The following is a 26,042-nucleotide window of genomic DNA, read 5'->3' as shown; positions in this document are numbered from 1 at the left end:
GCATTTGCCAAATTGCATGTGTTTTTTTGCAACATTTTCCTACAAACATATTAAAAACATACATGGTTTCACCGAGGCACTTTTTGGTGCTGTTTTTATTGCAACCGAACTGCCCCATGTGAATGGAGCCTTAGGGTGACTACCCACTACAGTTTTTTTTCACTGCGAAATTCACAGCATTTTTTTTCTGCAGGGGTCTAAGGGACTTGTAATGTTAAAATCGTGATCGCGCCAAATCGCGATTTCGCGAATCCATAGCGGGTCCCTCCTGCCCTGCGGACATAAGGCCCCGGACGATGCGGATCTTTTTTCCTTCGCGGTCGGATCTGCTTTCTTCGGCCCGGCGGATGTGCATGGCATCCCGGCGGCGTGTCACGCGCATGCGCTGTGCACTTCTGCCGGGCCGAAGAAAGAAGATCTGGCCGTGAAGAAGGGAAGAACCGCATCGTCTGGAGCAGGTGAGTTTAATTCTGGTACGGGTCTCCCGCGGATCCGGACCGCTTTCATAGGCTTCAATAGAAGCCTGCGGGAGACCCGCACGAAAATGGAGCATGTCCATTTTTTTTCCTGCACGCGGATCCGCGCCTGACGGGAGAAATGACATCTGCAGATATTTAACTACCTGCGGGTGTCCAATGCATCCCTATGGGGCGCTGATCCACGTGTGGGAGAAACGCTGCGGATTTTAAGCCCATGGACATGAGGCCTTAGGGTGGTTTCACATTTCTGTTGGGGATTCTGCTTTCCTCTATGCTAATACAAGATACTCAGACATGAGCAAATGAGCAGTATATGGAGTACACAGAGCATGGTCAGCCTAGCGTTGGCATGCTTTTAAAATACTCTAATAAAGCTTGAAGTTTTATGCTCTTTATCTATGTTAGATATTTTTTTCTTATTGGAGTATTTGTTTTCATATGCTAATACTTAGTGGAGCTTTTTCGGCCCTAATGACATCAGATACTCTGCATGGCATACTTTCTACTAATGTCTGATACTTCAGCTGGCATTTCCCTCTATTCATCCTGCAAACATCTAGTGAGTTCTCTAAAAGAAAATGGACGCTGTTCCTATTTCCCGACTAGATGTTCCAGTTCTTCCCAAAGATGTTCAGTAGGGTTCAGGTCAGGGCTCAGTGCAGGCCATGGAACATCCATATCTGCAGACCAATATAAAACAGCACTAGATTTGTGACAAGGTGCACTGTCTTGTGTGAAGTACTGCTGACCATTTCTAGAAAATTACTGCCTTGTCAACAGCACATTACTTTCCATAATGTCAAGGTATACCTCTGTGTTCATGGTACTTGCCACTATAACCAACGGTTCAAACCCATGCCAAGTAAAATATCCCCAGACCATAATGGAACCTCTGCCATACTTTACTGTTGGCATAATACACTGTGGCAAAAGGCGTTCACCCTGTATCCTCCACACCCAGGTACGTCCATCTGATTTGAAGATGGAGTACTGTGATTCATCGCTGCAGAGAACGTTCTTCCATTGCTCAACTGTCTAATGACGATGCTCCTTTCACCACTGCAGACTGGCTGATGCATGTTCTTTGAGAGAACTCACCAGATATTTGCAGGATGAATAGAGGGAAATACCAGTTGAAGTGTACCAGACATTGGTAGAAAGTAAGCCATGGAGAGTGCCATTAGGGCCAAAGGAGGTCCCACTAACTGAAACCAAGGAGGAGAGGTCAGGGGAGGAAGATCCCGGATGCACACACTGCTGTCAGTGTGTGTATCCGGCCGCAGCGGCAGTGAGTGATTACCAGTCAGGGAGCTGTGGCACCCCAGTTGATAATCACTTTAATGGTCACTTCCCCCCTCCTGAAAATATGACAAATGGTTGTCCAGCCCTGGACCGTGGGAGAAGTGGGATACAGGGTCCTAAAGCGAGACTGTCCTACCTAAATCAGGACATCTGATCACTTTAGGTAATAGTGACCCCTATAGTTAATGGGCAAAGAGAAATCTCATTTTATTTGTGAAGATATTGTAGATGATACAGGTGGGTTAATATGTTAGCCTTCAAAGTGTGACTAACTGCTGAATCCGCCAGAGATACAGCGTGAAAAGTCCACGGTACAGAAGAACAATGTGTTCTACACAGTTCTATATGGAATAGTAAGTGCACAATAAGTGACCTTGTAACTCAATGGCCTGTACTAAACCCATCATCTAGTATAGAGTGTTTATGAATGGGGATCGGAAGGACCATGAATACTACAGTTTTTTCATTTCTAGTCCCGTCATTCACATGTTCATATTCATTGTTCCTCACTCATGGTAAATACTATTATAATCTTTATACATCTTCTTTTCAGTTTACACTATATGTACAAAATCCAGAGAAACCCGTAGCACCGGGGCTTCAAGTGACCGCATCTGTGGAATACCATCCCACCGAAAAGGAAGACATTCGTGACAATCTACTGGTAGTGGTTGATAATAATGTTACCACGGTGCCACTACTGGTGTAAGATATTTACATTACATAGTCTCTACTATTTGTTTGAAATGCATTTAACCTCTGAAGGATGCAGCTACAGATTTTTGAGCCTTAAAGGCTACAGACACTTTTGAGGGCTATTTTGTTTTCATTTAAATGCATGTATTTTGGTCTGAAAATCATTTTTGCAATGGGGTTTAATTTAAAAAAATGCACCTTTTGGCTTCTTCATCTCCTATGTACACGGCGAGCCATGGAAAACTAACCCACCTCTGATTCCTGCACCACACACATATAAAAGCTCTCTAAAAAAAAATCTATCTTTGTTGTCCATAGCAACCAATCACAGCACAGCTATCATTTCTTATATTGCTGAGGTAAAATGAAAGCTGTGTTGTGATTGGTTGCTATGGGCAATAAAGAGATTTTCCTTTAGACAGGTTTCATAAGAGTGTGGTGCCCAGATCATAAGCAGGCTACTTTTCCAAAGCCCACCCTGTATAACTTTACACACTTCAGATCCATCAGTGAAGATAGACTGATGACTAAGATTCCTTTTAGACTGGTCGAAATTCCCATCTCAATCTAATAAGCGTTGATTGACACATATGTCGATCGGTGCTTGTATAATTTTCTTTTACATGGCTTGAGAATCGGGTAATGGCAACAAATATGATTGTTCATTGCCATAGACTGCATGCACATCCTCCTGTTCACATGGGGGAATGTATCGACGATCAACAAGTATTTTTATACTCACTGATACTGAACCATCAGTTTATAAACAAACGTTCCCTGGTTCTTCAGCTGATCATTGGCCCTTTTACTTGCCACAATTGTCAGGCGAGCAAACATTCAGAAAAAGGTTCAAGCCCTAAAATTGGCCTTTGTAAAAAGGACCTTTTGTTTTTAGCCCTTATCTCTTCTCTCCTCAAGGCTCTTATCAGTTAATTTACTACCATGAGGCCAAATGCGGAATTGAATTGCGGAATCCGGAGTGGGCGTCTGCCTTCGGATTCTTCAGCAAATACCACCCATAGCATGGTATGCAAAAGTGATTCTTCATGCACACGAGTGGAAATCAATTACGGTTTCCGCTCATGATGAAAAATTGCAGCATGCTCTATTTTCCTGCGGTGTCCGCACGGACGGTTTTCTTTGAAGTCAATGGAAGCTGTCCGACCTGCAGCCCGTCCACAATTGACATTGCGGACAGGCCCCAGATTCCACGGGAAAGCAGGAGTTAAAAAAAAAAATCTGTACTGCACATGTCTGACGATTAGCCGTGCGGACCATCCGCAGTAGAGATGAATATCAAGAAAAGCAGGTACATGCGGATGCCGCTGCTACCAGAACCGGATTCCGCTGCAGGATTCTGCATGCGTGTGCATGCAGCCTTACAAAGATGAACTTTGTTGTGGTTATAAATTAGCTGTTCCGAACATTCAGGAGAGGAGATATAATGGCACTTTTACACGGGCCGGCAGTTGGGTAAACGAGTGCAAGAGCGCTGACATCACCGCTAAGGTCATCAGTGCTCGTGCAGAGCGTTTACACAGACTTGCCACCGGCTCACGAGCTTCTCGTCTGCTTCTTGCTCAGCATTTCACCTCCTAAAAGTCAGCTTAGGAAACCACAAACGACAAGTGAGTGATTTTTGTGCATTTACACTGAACGATTATCGCTCAAACTTGTTAGTTTGAACGGATTTTGAGCCATAATCGTTACATGTAAATGGACCTTAACTCCAGCTTCACTGTTGGATCTGAAGTGTATACTGTGATATGTAGAAGCAGCAAAAGCCAATCGATACAGCATTTTTGACGAAGTCTTTCTGCAGAAATGATTTGGTTTTTTAGCCCAAATACATGCCATTTCATTTTTTCATTACGGTGTTCCAAAAGCCACAACTCTTTAACTTTTCCATCATTAGTAGAGATGAGCGAGCACCCAAATGCTCGGGTCCGCGTTATTCGAGTCGAGCTTTTCATAAAATTCGAGAGCTCTACTCGAGTAACGAACCCCATTGGCTACAATGGGAGACTCGAGCATTTTTGTATGTGGGACGCCGGGTGCTGAGCTTTTTTTTCCCTTTCTTGGTTCGTCTCTCTCTCTTATCTCTCTCTCTCTCCCCCCCTGCCTGCCAGACAAAAAATTTGCCACTGACGCGCGCTGCATCGCGGCGGGGAGGGGCCAAAAACTGGGGCGGGGTCGAACACGGCTTGATGCTTGTTCGAGTAACGAGCACCATCGAGTATGCTAATACTCAAACGAGCATCAAGATCGACAGAGTATGTTCGCTCAACTCTAATTATTAGCCATTTGAGGTCTTGTTTTTTTGCAGGATGAATTGTATTTTTAGTGGCACCATTTTGGGTTACATATAATGTATTAATAAGCTTTTTATAAATGCTAATAGTTTTTTTTGGGAGTGAAAAAAAAACGCAGTTCCATCATTGTTTTGGGGGTTTGCCTTCAGGGCATTCACCAAGCAGTATAAATGACACTCTGCAAATTTATTTTCTTACACTGCATTTTTTAAAACATTTCCTTCTTATTTAACTTTTTAAAATTTTTTTTAAGCCACAACATTGGACTTAACCATGCAATCGTATTTTCACTTACAGAATACACTGCAATACCCATGTATTTCAGTAAATTATGTCTGAAAGTGCAAAACTTCTTTAGGCTCCTAAATGCCATGTCAACACATTGGTAGAGTATGGAGTACTATCATATGGGTGCAGATGGGGTAACAGATAAGGTGACCCTCTGAGGACGTAAACACCTGGAATCAACACCAAGCATTTAATGGAATATCTGCGGTGCTAGAATTACTATGAAAATCCTTAATGGGGTATCCATTTTATGCAACTTACTGCTGATTTCCTATGTTTGAGTGGATTTATACAGCCTCAACACAGTATTAGTTCTGTGTATTAGTTTCTTGAATATTTTCAGATTGCGATTTTGGGTCTATAAGAAAGCTTTGCATCTTCATTTCCAGATATCTGAAAACTTTACACAGAGTATTACAAGGTTTAAAGTAGTGGGAGAAATATAATCTTTATTACCTTAAAAAATACTGTATACAGATACCCATACGCTAAATACCTAGGTACCCATACACTAGACCAATGGTTCCCAAACTTTTTCACCCATGGAGCCCTTTTTGAAGCAAAAGTTTCTCTTGGAGCCCCAAGGTGGGGTCAGGGGAGGGGTGTGGCTTGTCATGACATATAATTTTTACCTCTGTCATTATAAAAAGGACAGGGCCATTAAAAACAAAAAACAGCGAGGAACGCTGGAGCACCGGATTGGCTATTGATATACATTATATTTAAATTAACATCCTGCGGAATTAAATCCCGCACCACATTGCAGATTTTTTCCACAGCGTGTGGATGAGATTTTCAAAATCTCATCCACTTTGCTGCTACCGTAAATTCCGCAGCAAATCCATCCCGTGTAGTAATAGTGACCCCCTATATTGGTGGTCCCTGTAGTAATAGAGACCCCCACAGTGGCCCCAGTAGTAATAGCATCCCCCACAGTGGCCCCAATAGTAATAGCGACCCCCTCAGTGGCCCCAGTAGTAATAGCGACCCCCTCAGTGGCCCCAGTAGTAATAGCAGCCCGCACAGCGGCCCCAATAGTAATAGTGACCCCCACAGTGGCCCCAGTAGTAATAGCGACCTCCACAGTGGCCCCAGTAGTAATAGTGTGACCCACAGTGGTCCCAGTAGTAATAGAGACCCCAAGGAGGGGAGGACTCAGGGCAGGAGGATCCAAGTGTACACTTACATCAGAGTGTGCACCAGGATTAGCGTTGCAGCGTGATTACCGGCCGGTCAGCTGCAGCACCCCACCGACAATCACTACAGTGGTAAGCAGCCGTTAGCGGCTCACCACGAAGACCCTCAGTCGGAGCCCCTGACTGTCGCTCACAGAGCCCCAAGGGCTCCACAGAGCACAGTTTGGGAACCGCTGCACTAGACTTAAGTTGATAAAGGTCGACTATTTCAACCAAAATGATTGTTTATTGCGTGAAATCTAACAATGAACAATCGTTTTAGCAAGCCAATGATAGGCTGTCATCATCTGGAAAGACGTTGGCCACATGTGAAATCTTTGCCTGATAGTCAGATGAAAGTTCTTGCTTGATTGCTATATAAATTCACGTTACCATTTTTCCTTTCTTTTGTTCTGATGTTTTAAATGGCAACATTACCGTATATGTCACTGAGATACTTTAGGATGAGTTGAAATATTCATTATTTTTATCCAGACACCAAAACTTATCCTGAAGCCCCACTCGCATACATGTAGGTGCAAGATTTGTTACAACAAACCACTCTGCTATATTTTATGGGGCAAGTCCCTCTGTTAATTGGGCACATCCAGGACAATTTTTTAGTCTCTGAATGTAAACAACAATGTTTCCATTCACTGACAGCAAGCTGAGAAAGTTGGAGAAATTAAAACAAAAAGTATGATAGAAAGTCCCAGAACTTTGTTACACAATGACTACCTTTGTATGCCTGAAATCAGAGAACTCCTTTAAGCATATGAAGATGGAGCATGGAGGAATCTCAGTGGGTTTTACAAAGCTTGATTCATGATACTGGGGATTTAAGCTGAGCACAAATACATTTATAATACTTGAAATGGGAAAGAAAGTAATTTTACCTCATTGCAAGTGAATGAAGTGGAAACGCTATTGATAAAATATTAATATTAATGTCCCTCCACATGTCACTGTTTTAAATAGAGCCATTATTTAATAATTCATTGCCACCACTATCAGTGTAACAGATGTCTTCAAGTAACTCTTAATTTTAGACATATTTGGGCTGTTTCTTTGGTGAATAAGTTAATTCCTGCCTATTATAATTCATTCTTGCAGGTTCTTGAGTTAATTAAATTGGACACCATTATATGGCACTTTCCATTGTGTCACAGCTGTCCGCTATCTTCTCCTGTCCTTCCTATCAGCTTCTCATTACTGTATTGGATAGTCTCTACATTCAGGGCTATGTACAATAACTTTACTGCTTCCCTAGCTGCAGTGCCTGACTATACGCTGGACTAACAGGCTTATATCCCATAATCCAAGCCTCCTAACCATCCATATTTCTGGAGGCACCGTCCTTTGCACAATATTTAGGGGATCAAGGCATAATTAAAAATATTGAGGAGCATGTCTATCAGGGCTCGCTCACACTGCCGCTTGACAGTTCCGTTGCTCGGTTCCATCCTAGAAGAGCAGAGATTGCCGGATATGACACATGCCGGACTCGAATTGTACCAAATGGAAGCCATTGACCATAATAATGGGTTCCATTCATCGCTGTTATACATGCCGCCATTTTCCCGGATGAACTAGTGCTGCATGCACTGCTTTTTTATGCATGATTATTGCTGAAAACAGTAATGCAGCCGCTGATGGGAGCAAAACCAAACCAGCACTGCATTTTTTAAAGGGGATATTGGGAGACTAGTCAAAATGGGGGTGGTCTTGTTATTATATGTATATTTTTAGTAAAACATGATTCTTACCATTATTACGTCGTCACACTGAGTTCTGCATACAGTTCATATCCTGCCAAAGTATGGGAAATATTGTAATGAGACCATTGTGCTTTTCTTTCAGTTTCTTCCCTTCCTGCTATCTAGAAATCGATCCAGAAGTAAATTTTGGCAGCATCGTTGCAAACAGTAAAGTGATCTACAAAGAGATTGCAATTACAAACCATGGTTCTTCTCCAGGTAATTTCCATCATATTGGATGGAACACATCTATATATTGTATACTGCAAATCCATCCACACATATATGGTCAGTTCTCTGTGACATTAAAGCCCTTGAAGTTGGCTGTCTTCAGTGATTTCATTGCAGTGAATAGAGCAAAGGGGCACATGTGGGTCTCCTCCACTACTTGCACTGGGTAACCCTGGGGCTGAATTCTCTGCTTTATGGGGGTCTCAGCGGTCAGACAACACTGATCAGCAAGTTAGCAATGAATAGGGTATAGCTTGCTGTGGTTATAAGGCTGGTCTCACACCAGCATATGAGCTGTGAAATTCGCGCTATCACACGTATTTACGCTTAGTTCTGTACTTTCAGCGCTGCTGGGGACCATTCACATTGGTATGGGACACTCCTGTGCTGTGATTTAAAAGACCATGCAGTCTAATTAGTGTTATAGATTTCTCTGCAAGATTGTGCAGTTCATTGCACAATTACGCAGGGGTTGGGTCACCCCCATAGACTTCTATGGTGCCTTAAGTGTGCAAATGTGCACCAAAATAAAGTATTGAAACAATAGGGTGACTACCCACTACATTTTTTTTTCACCGTGAAATCGCGATTTTGCGCAATGCGATTTTAACATTACAAGTCCCATAGACCCCTGGAGAAAAAAAACGCTGCAAATTTCGCAGTGAAAAAGAACTGTAGTGGGTAGTTACTCACATAAGCATTTTTACATGGTTAGCCACGATAAAAAATCGCGCCCATCTAAAGCATTGGATTCCAATGCATTCATAGAATCATAGAATGGTAGAGTTGGAGGGAACATCCAGGGTCCAACCCCCTGCTCAGTGCAGGATTCACTAAATCATCCCAATAGAATCATAGAATCGTAGAGTTCAAAACAGAATGGTAGAGTTGGAATTCATTCTTTCAAATAGTCACGTAAAAATACCCAGCTGGCGAAGATAGGACGTTGGCATCCAAATACGCCGGCCGAGCTTTTGAAGCGGTGAAAAAGATAAATCTTGCCCTATCTTTCGGCTGCAATCAGCTGGCGGCTCCCATAGGCTTTTATGGTAGCTGTGGGTGAAGGAAGGGGAAGGGAGTTTAGCAGTAGCTAGCGCTGCAAACCATGTCAGCTGGCTCTATTGAGCCAGTAGAGGGTTTTCTCCCAGCTAAAGAAATTCCGGGCTTCGGCGTAAATACGCTGTACTCAGCTGTATGAATGGGCAGGACTTGGTCGTGGATTCTTCTCGTTCATGCAATTTTTGGCCGCGATGTGGGCGGGTGAAAATTGCAACGCTTATGTGAAAGAGGCCTTAGAAGTAATAGTTTTAGAGGAGATATGGTGTTGGGTGAAACTTTCATATCCAGCAGAAAAAATCTTGGTATGCCACTTTAAAAGTTCACGGCTTATGGAGTTACATTTTAGCCTCATGCACCTTAAAGGGTGCCTTATTTTGGCTGCATACGACTTGGAGATTATCTTTAGACTAATGTGCAGTATAAAAACAAAATACTGAAATGTGAAGAATTGTATTATGTGTGTGTAGCCAATAATCAGCTGTTAGCTCTCAGTTGCTATATAATTCCACTAGGTGGCAGCATTAGAACTAATTTGAAAAATGTATCTAAGTATTTCCAATCTCATTTTATTTTGGGATCTGAAGAGTAAAGAGAAGAGTAGTACATGCTGGTGTTTTTGGCTCCCTCAAGTCAGTTTAATTAAAATGAAAGCATTGATGAGATCTTGAAAGACTTCAAGCACTACTAGTTTACAAGTGCAAGTGCACTCTGACCTACTTAGCCATCCACTTCTGCACACCAAGATCATAGGGTTCATGCTCTGAAATTGCTTTAATTAAAGGGCCACTGACATAAAATTTGCCATGCCACATCTTTAAAAGCATTGGAAAGTGCGCATCTCTGACAGCCTGTCCTCTATGTATTGGTTCCTCAAAACAAAACGCACCGTTTTGATACCATCTATGAAATAAGCTTAAAGGGGTTGTCTCGTGGGAGCAAGTGCGGTTATACACTTCTGTATGGCCATATTAATGCACTTTGCAATGTACATCGTGCATTAAATATGAGCCATACAGAAGTTATTCACTTACCTGCTCCGTTGCTGGCGTCCCCGTCGCCATGGATCCGTCTAATTTTGCTTTCTTCTGGCATTTTTAGACGCGCTTGCGCTGTGCGGTCTTCTTCCTGGTGAATGGGGCCGCTCGTGCCGGAGAGCTGGTCATCGTAGCTCCGCCCCGTCACGTGTGCCGATTCTAGCCAATCAGGAGGCTGGAATCGGCAATGGACCGCACAGAGCCCACGGTGCACCATAGGAGAAGACCCGCGGTGCATCGTGGTGAAGATCCCGGCGGCCATCTTGGTGAAGGAAGAACTAGGAAGAAGGAAGACGTCGCAGAGCGGGGATTCGGGTAAGTAATATATATATATATTTTTTAACACATCCCTTGCGGTTGTCCTGCGCCGAACGGGGGGGCCTATGGAAAAAAAAAAACCCGTTTCGGCGTGAGACAACCCCTTTAAGGCCTAATTCCCACGGCCGTGGCGGACTCTGCTAGTGGAATATCGCAGCAAAGTCCGCCACGGTGCCCCCCCCCCCAAACCCTCATACTCACCTCCCAGATCCGCTGCATTATTCCTGTCCCTTGAGCCGGCGCGCATGTGCAGTACAGTGCATGACGTGCCGGCATTGTGGGATGACGCGGTGGGCGGAAATGCGTATTCATGTGATACTACCGCTGTGCTACAGCGGAAGTACAGCTTGGCGGCCGGCTTCCATTGACTACAATGGAAGCTGGCCACGCCTATTCCCGCAGCGATTAGAGCATTCCGCGGTTTCTATCATGCTGCGGAATTCCGTGGTGGAATTCTGCAGCCTGAACATTGAGCTATTAGGTTTAATAGAACCTATTAGCTCCGGTATAACGCTGCAGATTTCCGCTGTGTAAAACGCGGCAGTAATCCGTCCGTGGACCTTACCCCCTAACGCTTAAAAGTGGTTGTCTGGTTTAGGAAAAAAACTTTTTTTACCCTATTAGGAAACTCTGAGTTAACCATTTCCAATCCACTGTCTGACATCTGAAGACATTCTGTTTGAAGCCTGTACAGCTGTGATGTCGGAAGATGTTCAGCAGGGTATTCTTACTGAAAATTACTGGCCGCTCTGTTGTCGGGGGCCTCTCCAGCATGTCCCATACCGCAGTACTGGCTCTAGCCAGTAGATGGCGCCATTGTATAATGGCAGAAAGAGAAAGCCCCCTAGGAAACCCTGAATCAAAAATTGGATTGCAAAGGGTTAATAGGTGCCTAAAATAGTCAGACTATTGTTCTGATTGACTGGGTGAATGCGCTGGCCCTTTAAGATGCAATTGTGCATGTGCACCCTGTGGGACCTGGAAACAAGAAATGTGGCGCCCTCCACAGACAACACAGGTGACAGAACGCGGCCGCAACTGACAGTAGGAGGAGGCAGAGGATGTTGTTGGCCGCAATCTGCTGTCATAAAAGGCTGAACTAGATGGATGGATGACTTTTCTCAGCCCTATAAACTATGTTACTAGGTTTGTAATATTGTACAGTCTGTGTAGCTTCTAATTTAAGCTATTGGGATTAGTATTATTACAATAGTAATATTAGCAGTTGCCTGTTTTCCATAGTGTATAAGCAGCATCATATGATGTGCGTGATCCAAGTCCATGGTAATTTGTAACACTGAGAGTATATTGTATGGCCCCCTGCGTTCGTGACATTAAAATTATACTGTTGTCAATTCACTTCAAATGCGCCATGTCTTTGGCATAATAACACTTCAGCTTTCAGTCTTTGCATTGTTCGCGTTGTTCTCCAAGGGCTGGATTTATTTATATTGTATTTCACATTAGAAACCCAAGACTGTAATTGACTTTTCCCTTTCCCTAAAGTGGATACTAGATGGGGTCTGGCAGTCCATCATGCACATTAGATCACATGTGGGTCCAGCTCTAAAAGCAGAATGCATCCACATTCATGTAATTTAGCAGTGCCCTTTAGCACCCACATTATATTTGCCTAGAGAAGCCAGGAAAATGTCCGTTCCTGCCAGAATCCTCTTCTGTGCTGGTTTCTAGTGCTAAAGATCAGGCTTGAACAGAAGGTGACATCATCAAACATGTCACTTCCTGCGAGGGAGGAACCGTCCTGGCTGATGGAAGAAGTCAATGTTAAATGAATATTCCCATCAGAGAGTTTTATGGCATACGGATCCCCCCTCTGGGACCTGCACGGATCTCTTGTTCTGGCACCCACAGCTTTTGGCCCTATTAGATGTGGTGGTCCCAGGTAGTCAAGACTTACAGAAGCAGGGGAGTAAATGAACATCTGTCTGTTGTTTCTATGAGGTTGGTGTAAAGTATATCTTTAAAGGGAACCTGCCAGCTCATGTGTAAATGACATGATTCATGAGCCCATTTACAGGAGCGGATGATTGCTCAAACAACAGTTTGAGTGACAGCTTTGAGCGATCTTTTTGCATAAACTTTTAAGTAGCTACTCAACTACTTAAGAGCAAGTAAGTGCGCAAATGAAGCCTTCACTGAATGCAGTTAATAGCCCGAGGGCGCTTATCTGCATTCAGATCCTTTGTTCTCCAGTGGGAAGCAATGCTATCAGCACTCCCGATGGAAAACTGCTGATAAGGCTGAACAAAGATTTTTAGGTTGGACTGAATTTAACGATCAGCTAGCAGTGCACAAAAAGTGCGGGCATTTAAATGCAGCCATTATCGCTAAGACGATTACCTTTAGCATTTTTTTTAAAGCGATCATCAGCTCATGTAAATGGGCCTTAATGTGCGTTTAACTTCTGTCGCGTTGTATGTAAATGGCGGGTGTTCCAGACCGCCTCTGCTTGCAGCCTGTTTGTCACCAAGCCTGCCCATCAGAGAAAGTCCTAGCGGAGCCCAAACGTAGACTTCAATGGAGCATTATTCTCTACTATTCTTCAGTATAGCAGTGTATTATAAAGGCTATTACACTCAGGCTAACTTACAGGCGAGCGCGATATCGGGCTGTTATTCACAGCCCAATTTCATGCACACCACCATGCATTTTCCTGAGGATGCAAGTTATTTTTGTTTCAAAACCACCTCGCATCACGTTGGGGAAGAAGTGATGGAGGGTCGCAGAGTTTCTCCCATTGTTTTCATTCCTCCATCACCGCACCTAGGACACTGTACGATGCTGCCGCCATACCCATTGAAAAAAATGGGCACTGCAACATGAAAGCATGCTGGAAGATAGGACATGCTGCGATTTATTTCCCGCATTGCGGTGCGGTGCAGGAAAAAATCGCTTATGTGTATGACCCCATTCAAAAGAATAGAGTTCATATTCATGTGAGATTTGTGCATCTCGCAACGTACAAATCTAATGAGATTTTCTCGCCCTTGTGAAGCCAGCCTCAGACAGAGGCTGAGAATTCAAATCAGACAGAGGCTGGGCCTCATGGGCCGCCATACCTGGCAGATCCGGAGGCCATATTCAAGCCCCTGAGTGCCTTAGCGACCAATTGGACCCCATGATCACCTCATGGGGGTCTTGTGGGTGACAGAGGAAGCCCCCTTTCTCTCTGTCAGCTCTTTGCATACCACAGTTGCATTGACCGCAGCATGGCAAAGAATTTAAACAGTGGGGATCAGTGGTTTTTCCAGTCCATAGGGGTACCATCAAGGGTCGCTGGGGTCGCAATGGCGACCCAGCCCCTGCGCTTGAGGGGGCCAGAGGCTGCCCTCCGCCATATACAAAAACACATTAAGGTCGCGTTGTCGACGGCTGCGTGATTAATGCGGTCCGGACAAGAGCACAAGCGAGAGGAGAGAGGAGAAGGGAAGAGGAAGCACTCGGAGGGAGGACGGGGATGGGGAAGAGGAGCAGCGATGCGAGGGCGAGGGGGGGAACAGACACAGACTCAAGGCATGGCATGGAGTGGAGTAGGGATGATGATGTCATCTCCCTGCTGCTCCCTTCCTGCTGACACTGTATACAGCTGCTCTCCTCACACAGAGAAGTGGTCCGGGACCTGTGGTATGTATCTATCTATCTGCTTGTCTGTATGTCTATCTATCTAGCTATCTATCTCATATTTATCTTTCGATCATATCTATCTATCTACCTATCTATCCTTCACTTTCATATCTATCTATTTATCTATCGATCTTTGATATATAATTATCCATCTCTCATAATTATCTATCTCATAATTATCTTTCTCTTATAATTTTCTCTCTCATATCTATGTAGTTCATACCTATTTCTTTCTCTCATATCTATCTATCTATTTCTCGCTCTCATAATTATCTCTCATATCTATCTCTCATCTATCTATCTATCTATCTATCATCTCTCTCTCTCTCTCGTATATATATCTATCTATTTATCTGTTACTCTCTCATATCCCTAGCTATGTATCATATCTATTTTTATCTATCTATCTATCTCTCATATCTCTAACTATCTATCTTTCACTCTCATATCTATCTATCTTTTTCTGATATATATCTATCTATTTCTCTCGTTCTGATATCTATCTATATCTCTCTCTCATAATTATCTATCTCAGTTATCTCTCTCTCATATCTCTCTCTTTATATCTATCTATCTATCTATCTCTCATATCTATCTGACAATTATCGCTCTCTCATATAATAATAATAATAAACTTTATTTGTATAGCGCCAACATATTCCGCAGCGCTTACATAGACAGGGGGAATATAGAAGGACAAAATACAAAAATTACAGAACCACGGTTACATATAGTAATCAGTTGATTGATACAATAGGGGTGAGGGTCCTGTTCCAACGAGCTTACATACTACGAATAGTGGGGTGATACAGAAGGTAAAGGGGCTGGAAATATGCATGGTATGGCGAGGTGGAGAGTGAGCGATGTTATACACACAGACAATGGTCAAAAATTTAGCCGTGTGACGGCAGAAACGGTATGACTGCAGGAGCGGTTTATGATGGCTAGCAGGGATTGCAGTCAGCAGGTCAGGGAACATGTTATCAGGCGGAGTACAGAGGGGTTTGTTTAGGGAATGCGGTATGCCTCCCTGAAGAGGTGCGTTTTTAGACCACGCCTGAAGTTCTGCGGGTCCTGGATTGCCCGGGTATCCCTTGGTAGCGCGTTCCAGAGGACCGTTGCTGCTCTGGAGAAGTCTTGGAGGCGGGAATGAGAAGTTCGAATTAAAGGGGCATATCTATCTATCTATCTATCTACCTATATATATGTCTCTCTCATAATTATCTCTCTCTCATAATAATAATAATAATCTTCATTTATATAGCGCCACCTTATTCCACAGCGCTTAATTATCTATCTATCTATCTATCTATCTATCTATCTATCTATCTATCTATCTATCTATCTATCTATCTATCGCTCATATATCTATTTCTCTCTCTCATATATCTATCTATCTCTGTCTGTCTGTGTCTCTCTCATCTTTCTCTCATATCTATCTACGGCGGGTATAAGTTATACATTTTCCTGTATGTATTGCACACTTTACACACAAATACAAAGCGCATCAAAAACACATACAATTTTAATAGTGTATGCAGTTTCTTAAAAATATATGTGGTCTTTGAATACCACATGCAGTTTTTTTAAATGTGTTTTTCTTTATTGTGGTTCAAAAGTACAACAAAAAGCAGGAATACACCCTAAGGCCACTCACACATTCGTTCAGAAAACGCAGCTCGAAAACGTGGCATTTTTACTGCAATTTCCAGCGATGTTTTTGAGCGCATAGTACAACGTTTGACAGCGCTTTTTAATACACCCAATCATTGTGATTGGTGAGGATGTGCATTAAAAGCTGTCAAAACGCAAAAATAGAACAGACAACTCTCAAAGATTGTGCAGTTAGAAACACCGCATTTTAGCGCAGGTCTAAGTAAGCACATTAAAATCAATGGGAGCTTGGGATGCCGCACTAATAACGGTAAAAAGTGTTGTGTGCGTGAGAGTGGCCGCAGGGGGAGGCCCGAGCTGAATTTTTGCACCCGGGCCCCTGAGCATTTAGGTATGTCCCTGCTCCAGTCATCACTGTTAGAGCAAGTGCGAGGCTGTCACTTGACAGCCAAGCACCCGCTCCCCCTGGTACGTGAAACCTGTGCCAGACTTCGGATCCAGCTTCATAAAAAGGCACATGCATCAGAATAAGGCCCCTTAATGACCATGGTAAAAAGGTGTATGGATGGTCATTAAGGGGTTAAGGGGGTGTTGTTGCTGACAGTTATGGTCATCATGGCTATGGGTATACCCTGGCTGTCACTGTTATTCAGAAGGATGTATTGTGCCCAGAAATCTGGGGGCACAACTTACATCAGACAGAATATGGACACCAATCCATGTGCAGTGCGATCTACATGGACATTCTACATTACATGCCCTATTCTCATCTGTGAAATAGGTGATAGATAATTAGCTAATTGGCTCATGTGTTGTGAATGTTAATAATCAAATAAACTGTGACTATAATGACAACATGCATGTTTCACCAGGTACTTTTAAAATAAAATACAATGGCCACCTTCCCATCACTATTTCTCCAACCAGTGGAATAGTTGAGCCGAAAACAATGCAAATAATTAAAGTGGACCTATGTACAGATGCCCCAGCTGTCATTGAAGAAACCGCAAGGTAAGTGAACCAACTATTGAGCCACTTAAAATAACATCAAGATAAAGATTAAAGACCCCTTTAGGGCGCCCACCCACTGGCGTTTGCGATTTTCGTGCGTGAAAAACGCAGCGTTTTCGGCGCGTTTTTGCCGCGTTTTCCGTGCATTTTTTGCGGCGTTTTTTGCGGCTTTTTCGCACCTTTTCCATTAATTTCCATTGACATTCATGGGTGCATTAGGAGAAAAATAAGGACACATATGCAACTGACAGTTCCTATGTTAAAAATCGCAACGCACCGCAAAAAAAAACGCCAGTGGACAGGAGTACATTCAATTCTAATTGCTCTTGAGAAAAAACGCAAAACGCAAAGAAAAAAAAATCGCCAGTGGGTGGGCGCCCTTACACGGAACAATTATCATTCAAAAAATCATCTAAACAACCAAAAATGAGCAATAATTGTTCAGAGTAAACACAGACAGCCATCAAGCGATGAACAGTAATTCATTTGCTTATCGTTCATTTCATGCAAGCGTGAAAATCATTGTTGGCTCGTTGGGTTTAAATACCGATCGTCTAGTCGTTCTCATTCCCAGGTACAGTGAATGTAAATGACTAAACGATTCAGTAAGGGAACCAGCAAACAATTAATTAATTTATATTTGTATAAACAGGCTGCAGAAGCGAACTCTGACATCGTTCACTCATTCGAATGATAAAAACGCAACAATACTCTAAGCCATTGAAATGGCCAATTAGTTTTATTACCTCAAAATGTTGTTTTTCCCTGCGCAAATCTATTTTTCAGTGGGTTCTATTTTTTGTGTATTGTGCATGCAAATACGTCCGTGTAAATCAATCTCCAGACTCTATAAAAGACAGAATACTTGCATTGAAAAGTTTTCAAGAAAATACATAGTAAGGAGCTGCCCACAGGGGGTCTCTCCCCAGCGCTCCACTGATCCCCTGCAACACAATGAATTGCCATAGCATCCTGGAACCTTGTGAAGGCTCCTAGTCCTGTCATTGATTTCAGCCTTTAAAACCCAACCTGCAGACTGCCAGTAAAAGTACAATATACTGCAATATACTATCAGTATCAGATGATCAGGAGTTAAAGTCCCCTAGTTTAACAGCATTTGTAAAAACATAATATAATTAAAGATTCAAAAAAGTTTTTTGCATTTTTAAAAAGTCAGAGTAAAAAAAAAAAGAAACATAGTTGGTATCATCGTGTCCATAAACATCTGACCTATTAAAATATTGCATAACCTATACTGCATAGCAAGCATGGTAAAAAAATATGCACAATGACAGAATTGTCGCTTTTTACATTAACTCATTGTCCTCTAAGGGTGGCTTCACATGAGCGTGTTTTTGTGGGTACATATGCACGCATAAAAACACGCTTCTATTTGTAACATTGCATTCCCTATGGTGTGTGCACATGTCCGTGCTTTACAGGTGTGTGGGTTTGGTTATCCACATTTTGCAAGCAGGATTTTCCCATGTGCAAAAACGCGCAAAAATATGCAAAGGAGCCCTTATAAATGAACCTTAGTAATCTGAGACAGAGCGGTTGCTTGGGACGTGCAGCCTGGCAGCATTGTTGTAAATGCTTCAGACATTACATCCTGCTGCCCTGGCAATCACATTGTCTGCAGTGTATGGCAGCTGCGCTGACACCGTGCTGACGCTGGAGCCGCCAAGTCACACCGATCCCTTTCTCAAACTGTGTCACTAATTAGATTAAATAACAAATTAGCTGTAAAGTCTTAGGATGGTCACACACAGAGTTTTATGGAAAAAAGTCCCAGTTCTTTTGGCAGATTTTCATAGAATTTTTTGAAGCAGACGTGGATTCTAGAGGAATGAGATATATACTTCTCCTTCCTGATTACCTGGCACTTCAAACATCGTTCATGCTCAAACATGCTGTGCTGCGGTGATCGTACATGCACTAATGCTCACCTGTAGCTGTTCTTGGGGCTCATTCACACGGGCTTATTTCCACCGTGTATTATATATGTGTTTTTCCCACACTTAACACGTAGTGAGCGGAGGCAATGAAAGTCTATGGACTATTATTCTTCCATTCACACCTGCATTGAAGCTGCAAGGGGACATGCGTATAAAACACAGGAGAAATAAATTGCAGCATGCTCTATTTCCCTGTGTTTCATGCACAGCCCTTGTAGGGCTCCGTATTGAAACACTACCCCCTTGCAATGCCTGTCTGTGCAGAGCAGGGGATTTGTAGAAAAAAAAGTCACACTGCACATGTCCGTGATGTCATAATCCCGGGCATGCACAGTGCCAATTGCAGCTCGTACACGATCTCTGCCGGCTCTTCTGCCAGCACAGCATAGGGGCTGCAATGAGTACAACGCCGCAAGACTCACAGCGTTGTACTCATACGGCTGTGTAAACGAGCCCTTAGGCCTCGTTCAGACAAGCGTGCATTTGCACGTACGTAGGTGCGCACAAATCCGCATGTCCACGCACATGCCAAAACATGCGTGAACGAATCTCCGTGCAGCATTGCTCTCAATAGGGCCGTCGCTGCTGCTCGCGGCCCCATTAAAAGCAATGGCCTGCCGTCAACCCCCACAGTAATTTTTGGGGAAGGGCTTTAAATATAAGCCCTCCCCTGAAAATAATTCCTAGCTGTAATAAAAAAAAATAAAAATATCTACTCACCTCTCCGCCGCTACCAGGGCTCAGGCACATATAGTCGCTTGTTCTCCCTGCACTGTAATGAAGTTGTTTCAGCACACGAGGATTTAAAATCCCTGCCTGCTGAAAGGGCTGTATCTGACTGGTTGAGCGCTCAGCCAATCACAGGTAGTGCTCTGCCATTCATTGAATGACAGCTGTGCACTGCCTGTAATTGGTCACAGCGCTCAGTCAATCACAGGCAGCACTCGGCTATTCATTGAAATTAATGGGAGAGCTTTGCGATCCTCTGCCACAGCTGTCACAGTGCCCAGTGACAAGGGGACTCCCCGCAGGGAATATTGACGTGCAGCACGGACCTATGGTGCATGCATGTCCTATGTTTTGCAGGTACTTGCATTTGCACTCGGACATGTGAACACACCACAGGGAACTAATGGTTCTAATAGACGCATGGTTTTATGCGGACATATGTACGCACACGTACACTCATATGATTTGTTGTAGGTTTTGTGGCAGATTTTGGTGCAGACTTGCAGCAGATTTCACCACTTTGTCCATTTTGCCTCCTTATTTACTCACTAGTATTCTTTTCTATGGGCAAATAAAGATCAATCTTTGCCCAGTTGAAAATAAAACCAGTGACAGGAAATACCGTGTTTCCCTGAAAATAAGACAGTGTCTTATATTAATTTTTGTTCAAAAAGGTTTAACTTTTTTACATGTATAGCTGCCTGGACACTATTTAAATTGACTTTTTTTAATTAACTGTTAGCAGGGCTTAATTTTGGAGTAGGGCTTATATTTCAAGCATCCTCAAAAAGCCTGAAAAATCATTTTGCATCCTCAAAAATTCTGGAAAATCATGTTATGTCTTATTTTGCGGGTATGTCTTATTTTCAGGGAAACAGGGTATATACAGACACATGTAGATGAAACAAAGATGAAATACTAATGATATATAGTTGTCATCTGTAAACATTTTTAAGCAATTCCATTTGAATCTTTGGTATTTGCAGAAACATCTGCCTGCTTCCAGTTCTTGTCTCTGCAGCAGATGGGATTTCAGTGAACTGGGTGACAGATATCAGTGATTGGGGGTATTCCACTCATTGGGATCCCCCAACGAGCATTAGGCAAAAGGAAAAATCCCCCTTAAAAGGATATTTCAATGTGAGCCATTCCTTCTGTTATACTTCTGGCTCCTACCACAACTGAGCTGTCAACATCCGGCTCAGACAGAGATCAACCGATCGCTATGGCTCCTGAGCGAGAGGACTCAACTATTGAGGACCTTTTCTGAGGATAGGTCATCGACAGTAAAAGGGGTAAAAGCCTCAGAATACCCCTATCATACAAATTTTTGTATGGCAACAATTGCTGTATCTCAGCATGATTACTCACCGTGTTGTACGCTGTTATTTATATCTGTTTAATATGTATGTGCTTAAAGAGTAGCTGCACTTTCAACTAACTTTTGACATGTCATAGAAAGTACTATATAACTCTACGCCAGCCGTCTTCAGCTGCTGGAAGGAGCCAGAAAGCAGCGAAGACAGACGAAAGGTCACAGAGCTCGAGTGAGTGCTGCACCCCCTCGTTCTAGCGATCAACCCACCAGTAGGACCCCCACTGATCAATAATTTTACCATGTCTCTATGACATGTCAAACGTTAGTTGAAAGTGCAGCTATTCTTTAAAGATTTAATGTATGAAAGCTAACCACTGTTATCTGGCTGCTAATTTCAGAGTTAAATTACAAGGTGTTGAGGAGCTGCTCTTGAAGATAAAAGGAAATATAGTCAACCAGCATCTAGAATTGCTAGATCTGTCTGGAAAACCTCTAAAGTGCCTTCACTTTGGATCTGTCTACTTTGGAACATCAAAAATTCGCCAAGCAGTGATTTATAATGATAGCCCTGAGAACATAAGCTGGGTGTCTGTCCTGGATGATAATGCCATGGGCGCTGAAGTGGTACGTTTTCCCCCCAAATTGGAATGCTTTCCTTTGTGAAAAGTGATTATTACAAGTTATGTAAAAAAGTAGAATAGATGTGTGATTTTCTGTTTGCTGGTTGATCCTACGATCACACACATGTTGGGGAAGATATTGATTTGTGTTGGTATAAAATTAGAGGAGGGGTGTAGCTAAAGGGCCTGGGTGCAAAAGTTCAGCTTGTCCCCCATACCCTGAACTACTTTGCATGACTACTGGCCATGGTCAGTCCCCAAAAATACATACATGCATACTAGCACATAAAGGGGATGTCTGAGTTTGTTTCGTTTTTTAATTTTTGCACCCCAAATATAAAAATAATAAACAATCATGTACTCAGCTCTGCAAGACTCCCCACAGCTGCATTCTTGGTGCCAAGCTGTGTTTACAAGCTGCAGCAGCCTGTCTCAGGCTGCTGCAGTAATCACAGCTTGAATACTGACATCTATGATGGGCTGCAGTGATGTTCTGTACAGAGGCAACTACAGGCTGTCAATACAGCATCATAATGGATACCAGAGGATGCAGCGCTGGAGCTTCAGTGGAGCCAGGAGAGGTGTGTGTAGAACTGGTTATTTTTATACTTTGGGTACACTTTTTTTTATTAAACTTGAAGAACCATTTACAGTAAAACAGAGCCCCTCATGCCCCTATTCAATGTAACAGAAATGCCACCATGACCCTCTCCATTCAAGAAAAGTACCTCCTCAACCTCCATTGAACTCCCATCTAGCTAAGAACACATAGCCTTCCTGGGCTGCGCTCACACCAGTTGCCTCTCCGGTTATGTGGCCAATAGTGATGGCCAGTAGTATGAGCTGGAAAGGGCTCCTCTAAGTTACAGCCTGTAACCCTTCCACTGCTGGAGAGATGATGTGCTCCTTATACAGAGGTGAAGCAGTCCCATGACAATGTATATTTACAGCAGAGGATTATACTGGCTCCATGAAGAGAAGACAGAAATGGGTTTCTCAGCTTCTGGCTTCTCTGTTCTTGCATACACAAAGCTCAATGAGGCTTAGTCATTGTAGTAGTCAACTACGATATTCAAATAAAGCAAAAATAAGCGAAAACCTTGTAAAACAGACATCAATGGCATGTCCATTTCACAATAGAAGTGAATGATTCCTTTTGTGTCCAATGGGGTATTCTGTCACAGTACTGCTTTCTGCAGCTGTCATGGAGGGCCCAAGCGGAGTCGCACAGCGCATAGAATAATGCTGTGTGAACGTTCCCTGGGGGTACATTTACACTTTGCAGGGTTTTTGATGTGGATCTCCACCAAAATCCACATTATATTTAGGTAGATTTTGGTGCATATCCACACCATTTGATATGAATTTCGACGTGGTTTGTGCTGTTGATCCACAGCAGATTTAATCCTTTTAATTAAAGGGGTGTAGATTCACACCAAAATCAGTTTAAAAATCTGCACCAATGTTGCGGATTTTGGTACAAATTTTCCACTGTGCAAAGTCAACACCAATTCTAAGACGTGATCATACCCTAGTGCAATAAATATCATGTTAAAGTTCGCTATATCTGCACACATAAAGTAATTTACCCCTCCACTCTCCCCCAACTCCTCAAAAAAAGACAAAACCGCATCCATACCAATTATATATGTACTAATACTATTATGTGTATAAAAGAAACCTGGTCATAAAAATCATATTGATAACCCAACAAATAAAAATCTAATGCATACTCAAAATGTCTGAATGATGTCTGATCCTAAAGGTCCAAATTGCCCTGGACCTGAACCAGTTAAAGGGACATTGATGTTTAAAGGAAAAATACCTGCTACATTTATTACTATGTTCACTAGAATCCTTCCAATTGACATATACTGTTATTAAAGGAAGAATTGGAAGATTTAGGATACATATGGAAGATTTTTTTTTCTCCAGGAAGAAAAGGATATTTCTTTGTGAAGCAGAAGTCTTCCAAATGTATCCCAAGAAGCATTAATCTTGTCTCCTACTTCTTCCTTCACTAAGGGCTGACACCCACTGGCGATATTTTCTTTCTTGTGCTGCGAGAGCACGTGAAAACTCTCGCCTCGTAGCGCAAGAAAGATGCCGAAATAAGACCAGGATATCGCCAGTCCTTTCAATGGGGCCAGCGGCAGCAGCGCTATCCCCATTGAAAAGATATGGAGAATACCGCGGACTTCTGCCACAGCTATCACAGCTGTGACAGCTGTGGCAGCAGTTTCCTTCATCCCCGCGGGACCGGGGGGATGAAGGAATCCTCTGCCACAACTGTCACAGCTGTGACAACTGTGGCAGAAGTGCAGCATGCTATCCCATTGCTTTCAATGGGATCAGCGCTGCTGCCGGTCCCATTGAAAGCAGTGGTTTGTGGCAAACCCTGCAGTATGATTTTCGGGGAAGGGCTTGAAATATAAACCCTTCCCTGAAAATCATCAATAAGTGGTAAAAAAAAAATTACTCACCTCTCCGCGCTCAAACGCGTCTTCCGGCTGGCTCCCCGACACTGCTGTCCAGCACTTTCAGCAGGCGGGGATTTTTAAATCCCTGCCTCCTGAAAGAGCTGTGCTGATTGGCTGAGCGCTCAGCCAATAGCAGCTAGTGCTTAGCTATTGGCTGAGCGCTCAGTCAATTACAGATAGTGCTTAGCTATTCATTCTTGAATAGCACTTTCTGTAATTGGCTGAGTGCTCAGCCAATAGCTAAGCACTAGCTGCTATTGGCTGAGCGCTCAGTCAATCAGCACAGCCCTTTCAGGAGGCAAGGATTTTTAAATCCCTGCCTGCTGAAAGTGCTGGACAGCAGTGTCAGGGAGCCAGCCGGAGGACGCGTCTGAGCGGCGGAGAGGTGAGTAATTTAAAAAAAATTTTTTTTACCACTTATTGATGACTTTCAGGGTTTATATTTCAAGCCCTTCCCCGAAAATCATACTGCAGGGTTTGCCACAAACCACTGCTTTCAATGGGACTGGCAGCAGCGCTGATCCCATTGAAAGCAATGGGATAGCATGCTGCACTTCTGCCACAGCTGTCACAGCTGTGACAGCTGTAGCAGAGGATTCCTTCATCCCCGTGGTCCCCGCGGGGATGAAGGAAACTCCTGCCACAGCTGTGACAGCTGTGGCAGAAGTCAACGGTATTCTCCATATCTTTTCAATGGGGCTAGCGCTGCTGCCGCTGGCCCTTTCGAAAAGACTGGCGATATCCCGGCGTGATCCCGTTTTTTTTTCTCGCACTGTGCTGCGAGAGTTTTCACTTACTCTTGCAGCGCAGTGCAGAAAAAAACGCCAGTGGGTGTCCAACCAGTGTATACTGGTTGGCGGGATTCAGATACGTATGGTTAACCTATACCTTACTGATTTAGCAGTCTGCCATGGCTGTGTTGCCACCATTGCCTTATACCAGTCTTTCCATGATCATTTCTACATCTGTATGTCTAAATGTACATATCTATAGAATAAGCTTTAATATCCTATTGCTTTACAGGGCACTGACATTCATAAAAGTACAGATGCTGCTCTGCAAGACATGGATTACTGGAACAGGACGAGTGATCCGGAAGTCTCTAGTATACTTACCTGCTGTCCCAATGACGGAGTTCTTTTACCTTTCCAGAAAACTATTCTTACTGTTTGTTTTAGTCCCAAGTGAGTAATATGTTTTAGCATTTTTACACATAATATAAATCGGGGCATTGGGAGTCGTGTTTAAAAAACAATGTCAAATAGTGCACATTTTTACCAGAATTACAACATATTAATCAAAAAGAAGGAAAGCAAAAGGAAGGCAGAAGAAAGTAAAAATCCTAATCAAGGGGTTGGCAATAGTCTCATGTTATAGGGAAAATTCTTCCTGGCTACAAATATATGGTAGAATCACTCTCTCACCATTCAGAGTGGCTGCAGGGCTGTATTAAAGGCACTCTAGGGGACATTTACAGCGTTCCCAAGACCGGTCTTAGTATAATTACCCCAGCGCATGATGCATGTGATACATGAAGAGGTACAGGCCTCTTCATGTATTAGGTGCATCTCGGCACCTTTGTGTGCCTACACAGAAATGTATGTCAGGTCCTACCTGGCATAAATCTATAGCGTAATTTATGACAGTTTCTAGTGGAAATTGTACATAAATCTGTTGGTCTGGAGTGGCTACATTGTCTCCAGATAAGCCACACCCCTTTTTGGGAAACTGGCGAAGCCTGCACTAACACAGAAAAAGTTGCCAATTTTCTCTCAGGTTGAGCTTGCGACAAAACGTACAACTTTTTAATGCCATAAATTCCTCTGTATTTCGCCATATATCAACACTGTGTTTGTAATACTGCATACAATGCAGCATGTCACAGCTTTTTACAGAGCATATGAAATGCATGAGAAAAAAACCTTTGTGTACCATCGTATAAAAGCGGAAGGACACAGTGATTTAGAATGGACCCACAATAGACTGTGGGAGTCATATTATGGCAGACCCACCATA

The 26,042-nt window shown here is 43.1% G+C and overlaps 2 protein-coding genes across 2 annotated transcripts in view; one reads left to right on the top strand and one right to left on the bottom strand.

Annotated features, from left to right (window-relative positions):
* CFAP47 (cilia and flagella associated protein 47) overlaps nt 1-26,042 on the top strand; it is a 508,792-nt gene that overhangs the window by 1,278 nt on the left and 481,472 nt on the right. Inside the window, exons 3-7 of the mRNA XM_066577980.1 lie at nt 2,335-2,486; nt 8,113-8,228; nt 16,783-16,921; nt 21,325-21,550; nt 25,050-25,210. Of these exons, the coding sequence (XP_066434077.1) occupies nt 2,335-2,486; nt 8,113-8,228; nt 16,783-16,921; nt 21,325-21,550; nt 25,050-25,210 (794 nt within the window). The remainder of the gene's footprint in view (nt 1-2,334; nt 2,487-8,112; nt 8,229-16,782; nt 16,922-21,324; nt 21,551-25,049; nt 25,211-26,042) is intronic.
* The window catches only part of AMELX (amelogenin X-linked), a 677,225-nt gene that overhangs the window by 177,564 nt on the left and 473,619 nt on the right, over nt 1-26,042 (bottom strand). The window lies entirely within an intron of this gene.

Source organism: Eleutherodactylus coqui, chromosome 1, assembly GCF_035609145.1.
Source record: "Eleutherodactylus coqui strain aEleCoq1 chromosome 1, aEleCoq1.hap1, whole genome shotgun sequence".
In the NCBI taxonomy this organism is placed as follows: Eukaryota; Metazoa; Chordata; class Amphibia; order Anura; family Eleutherodactylidae; genus Eleutherodactylus; species Eleutherodactylus coqui.
This window is presented reverse-complemented; position numbering and strand designations above follow the sequence as displayed.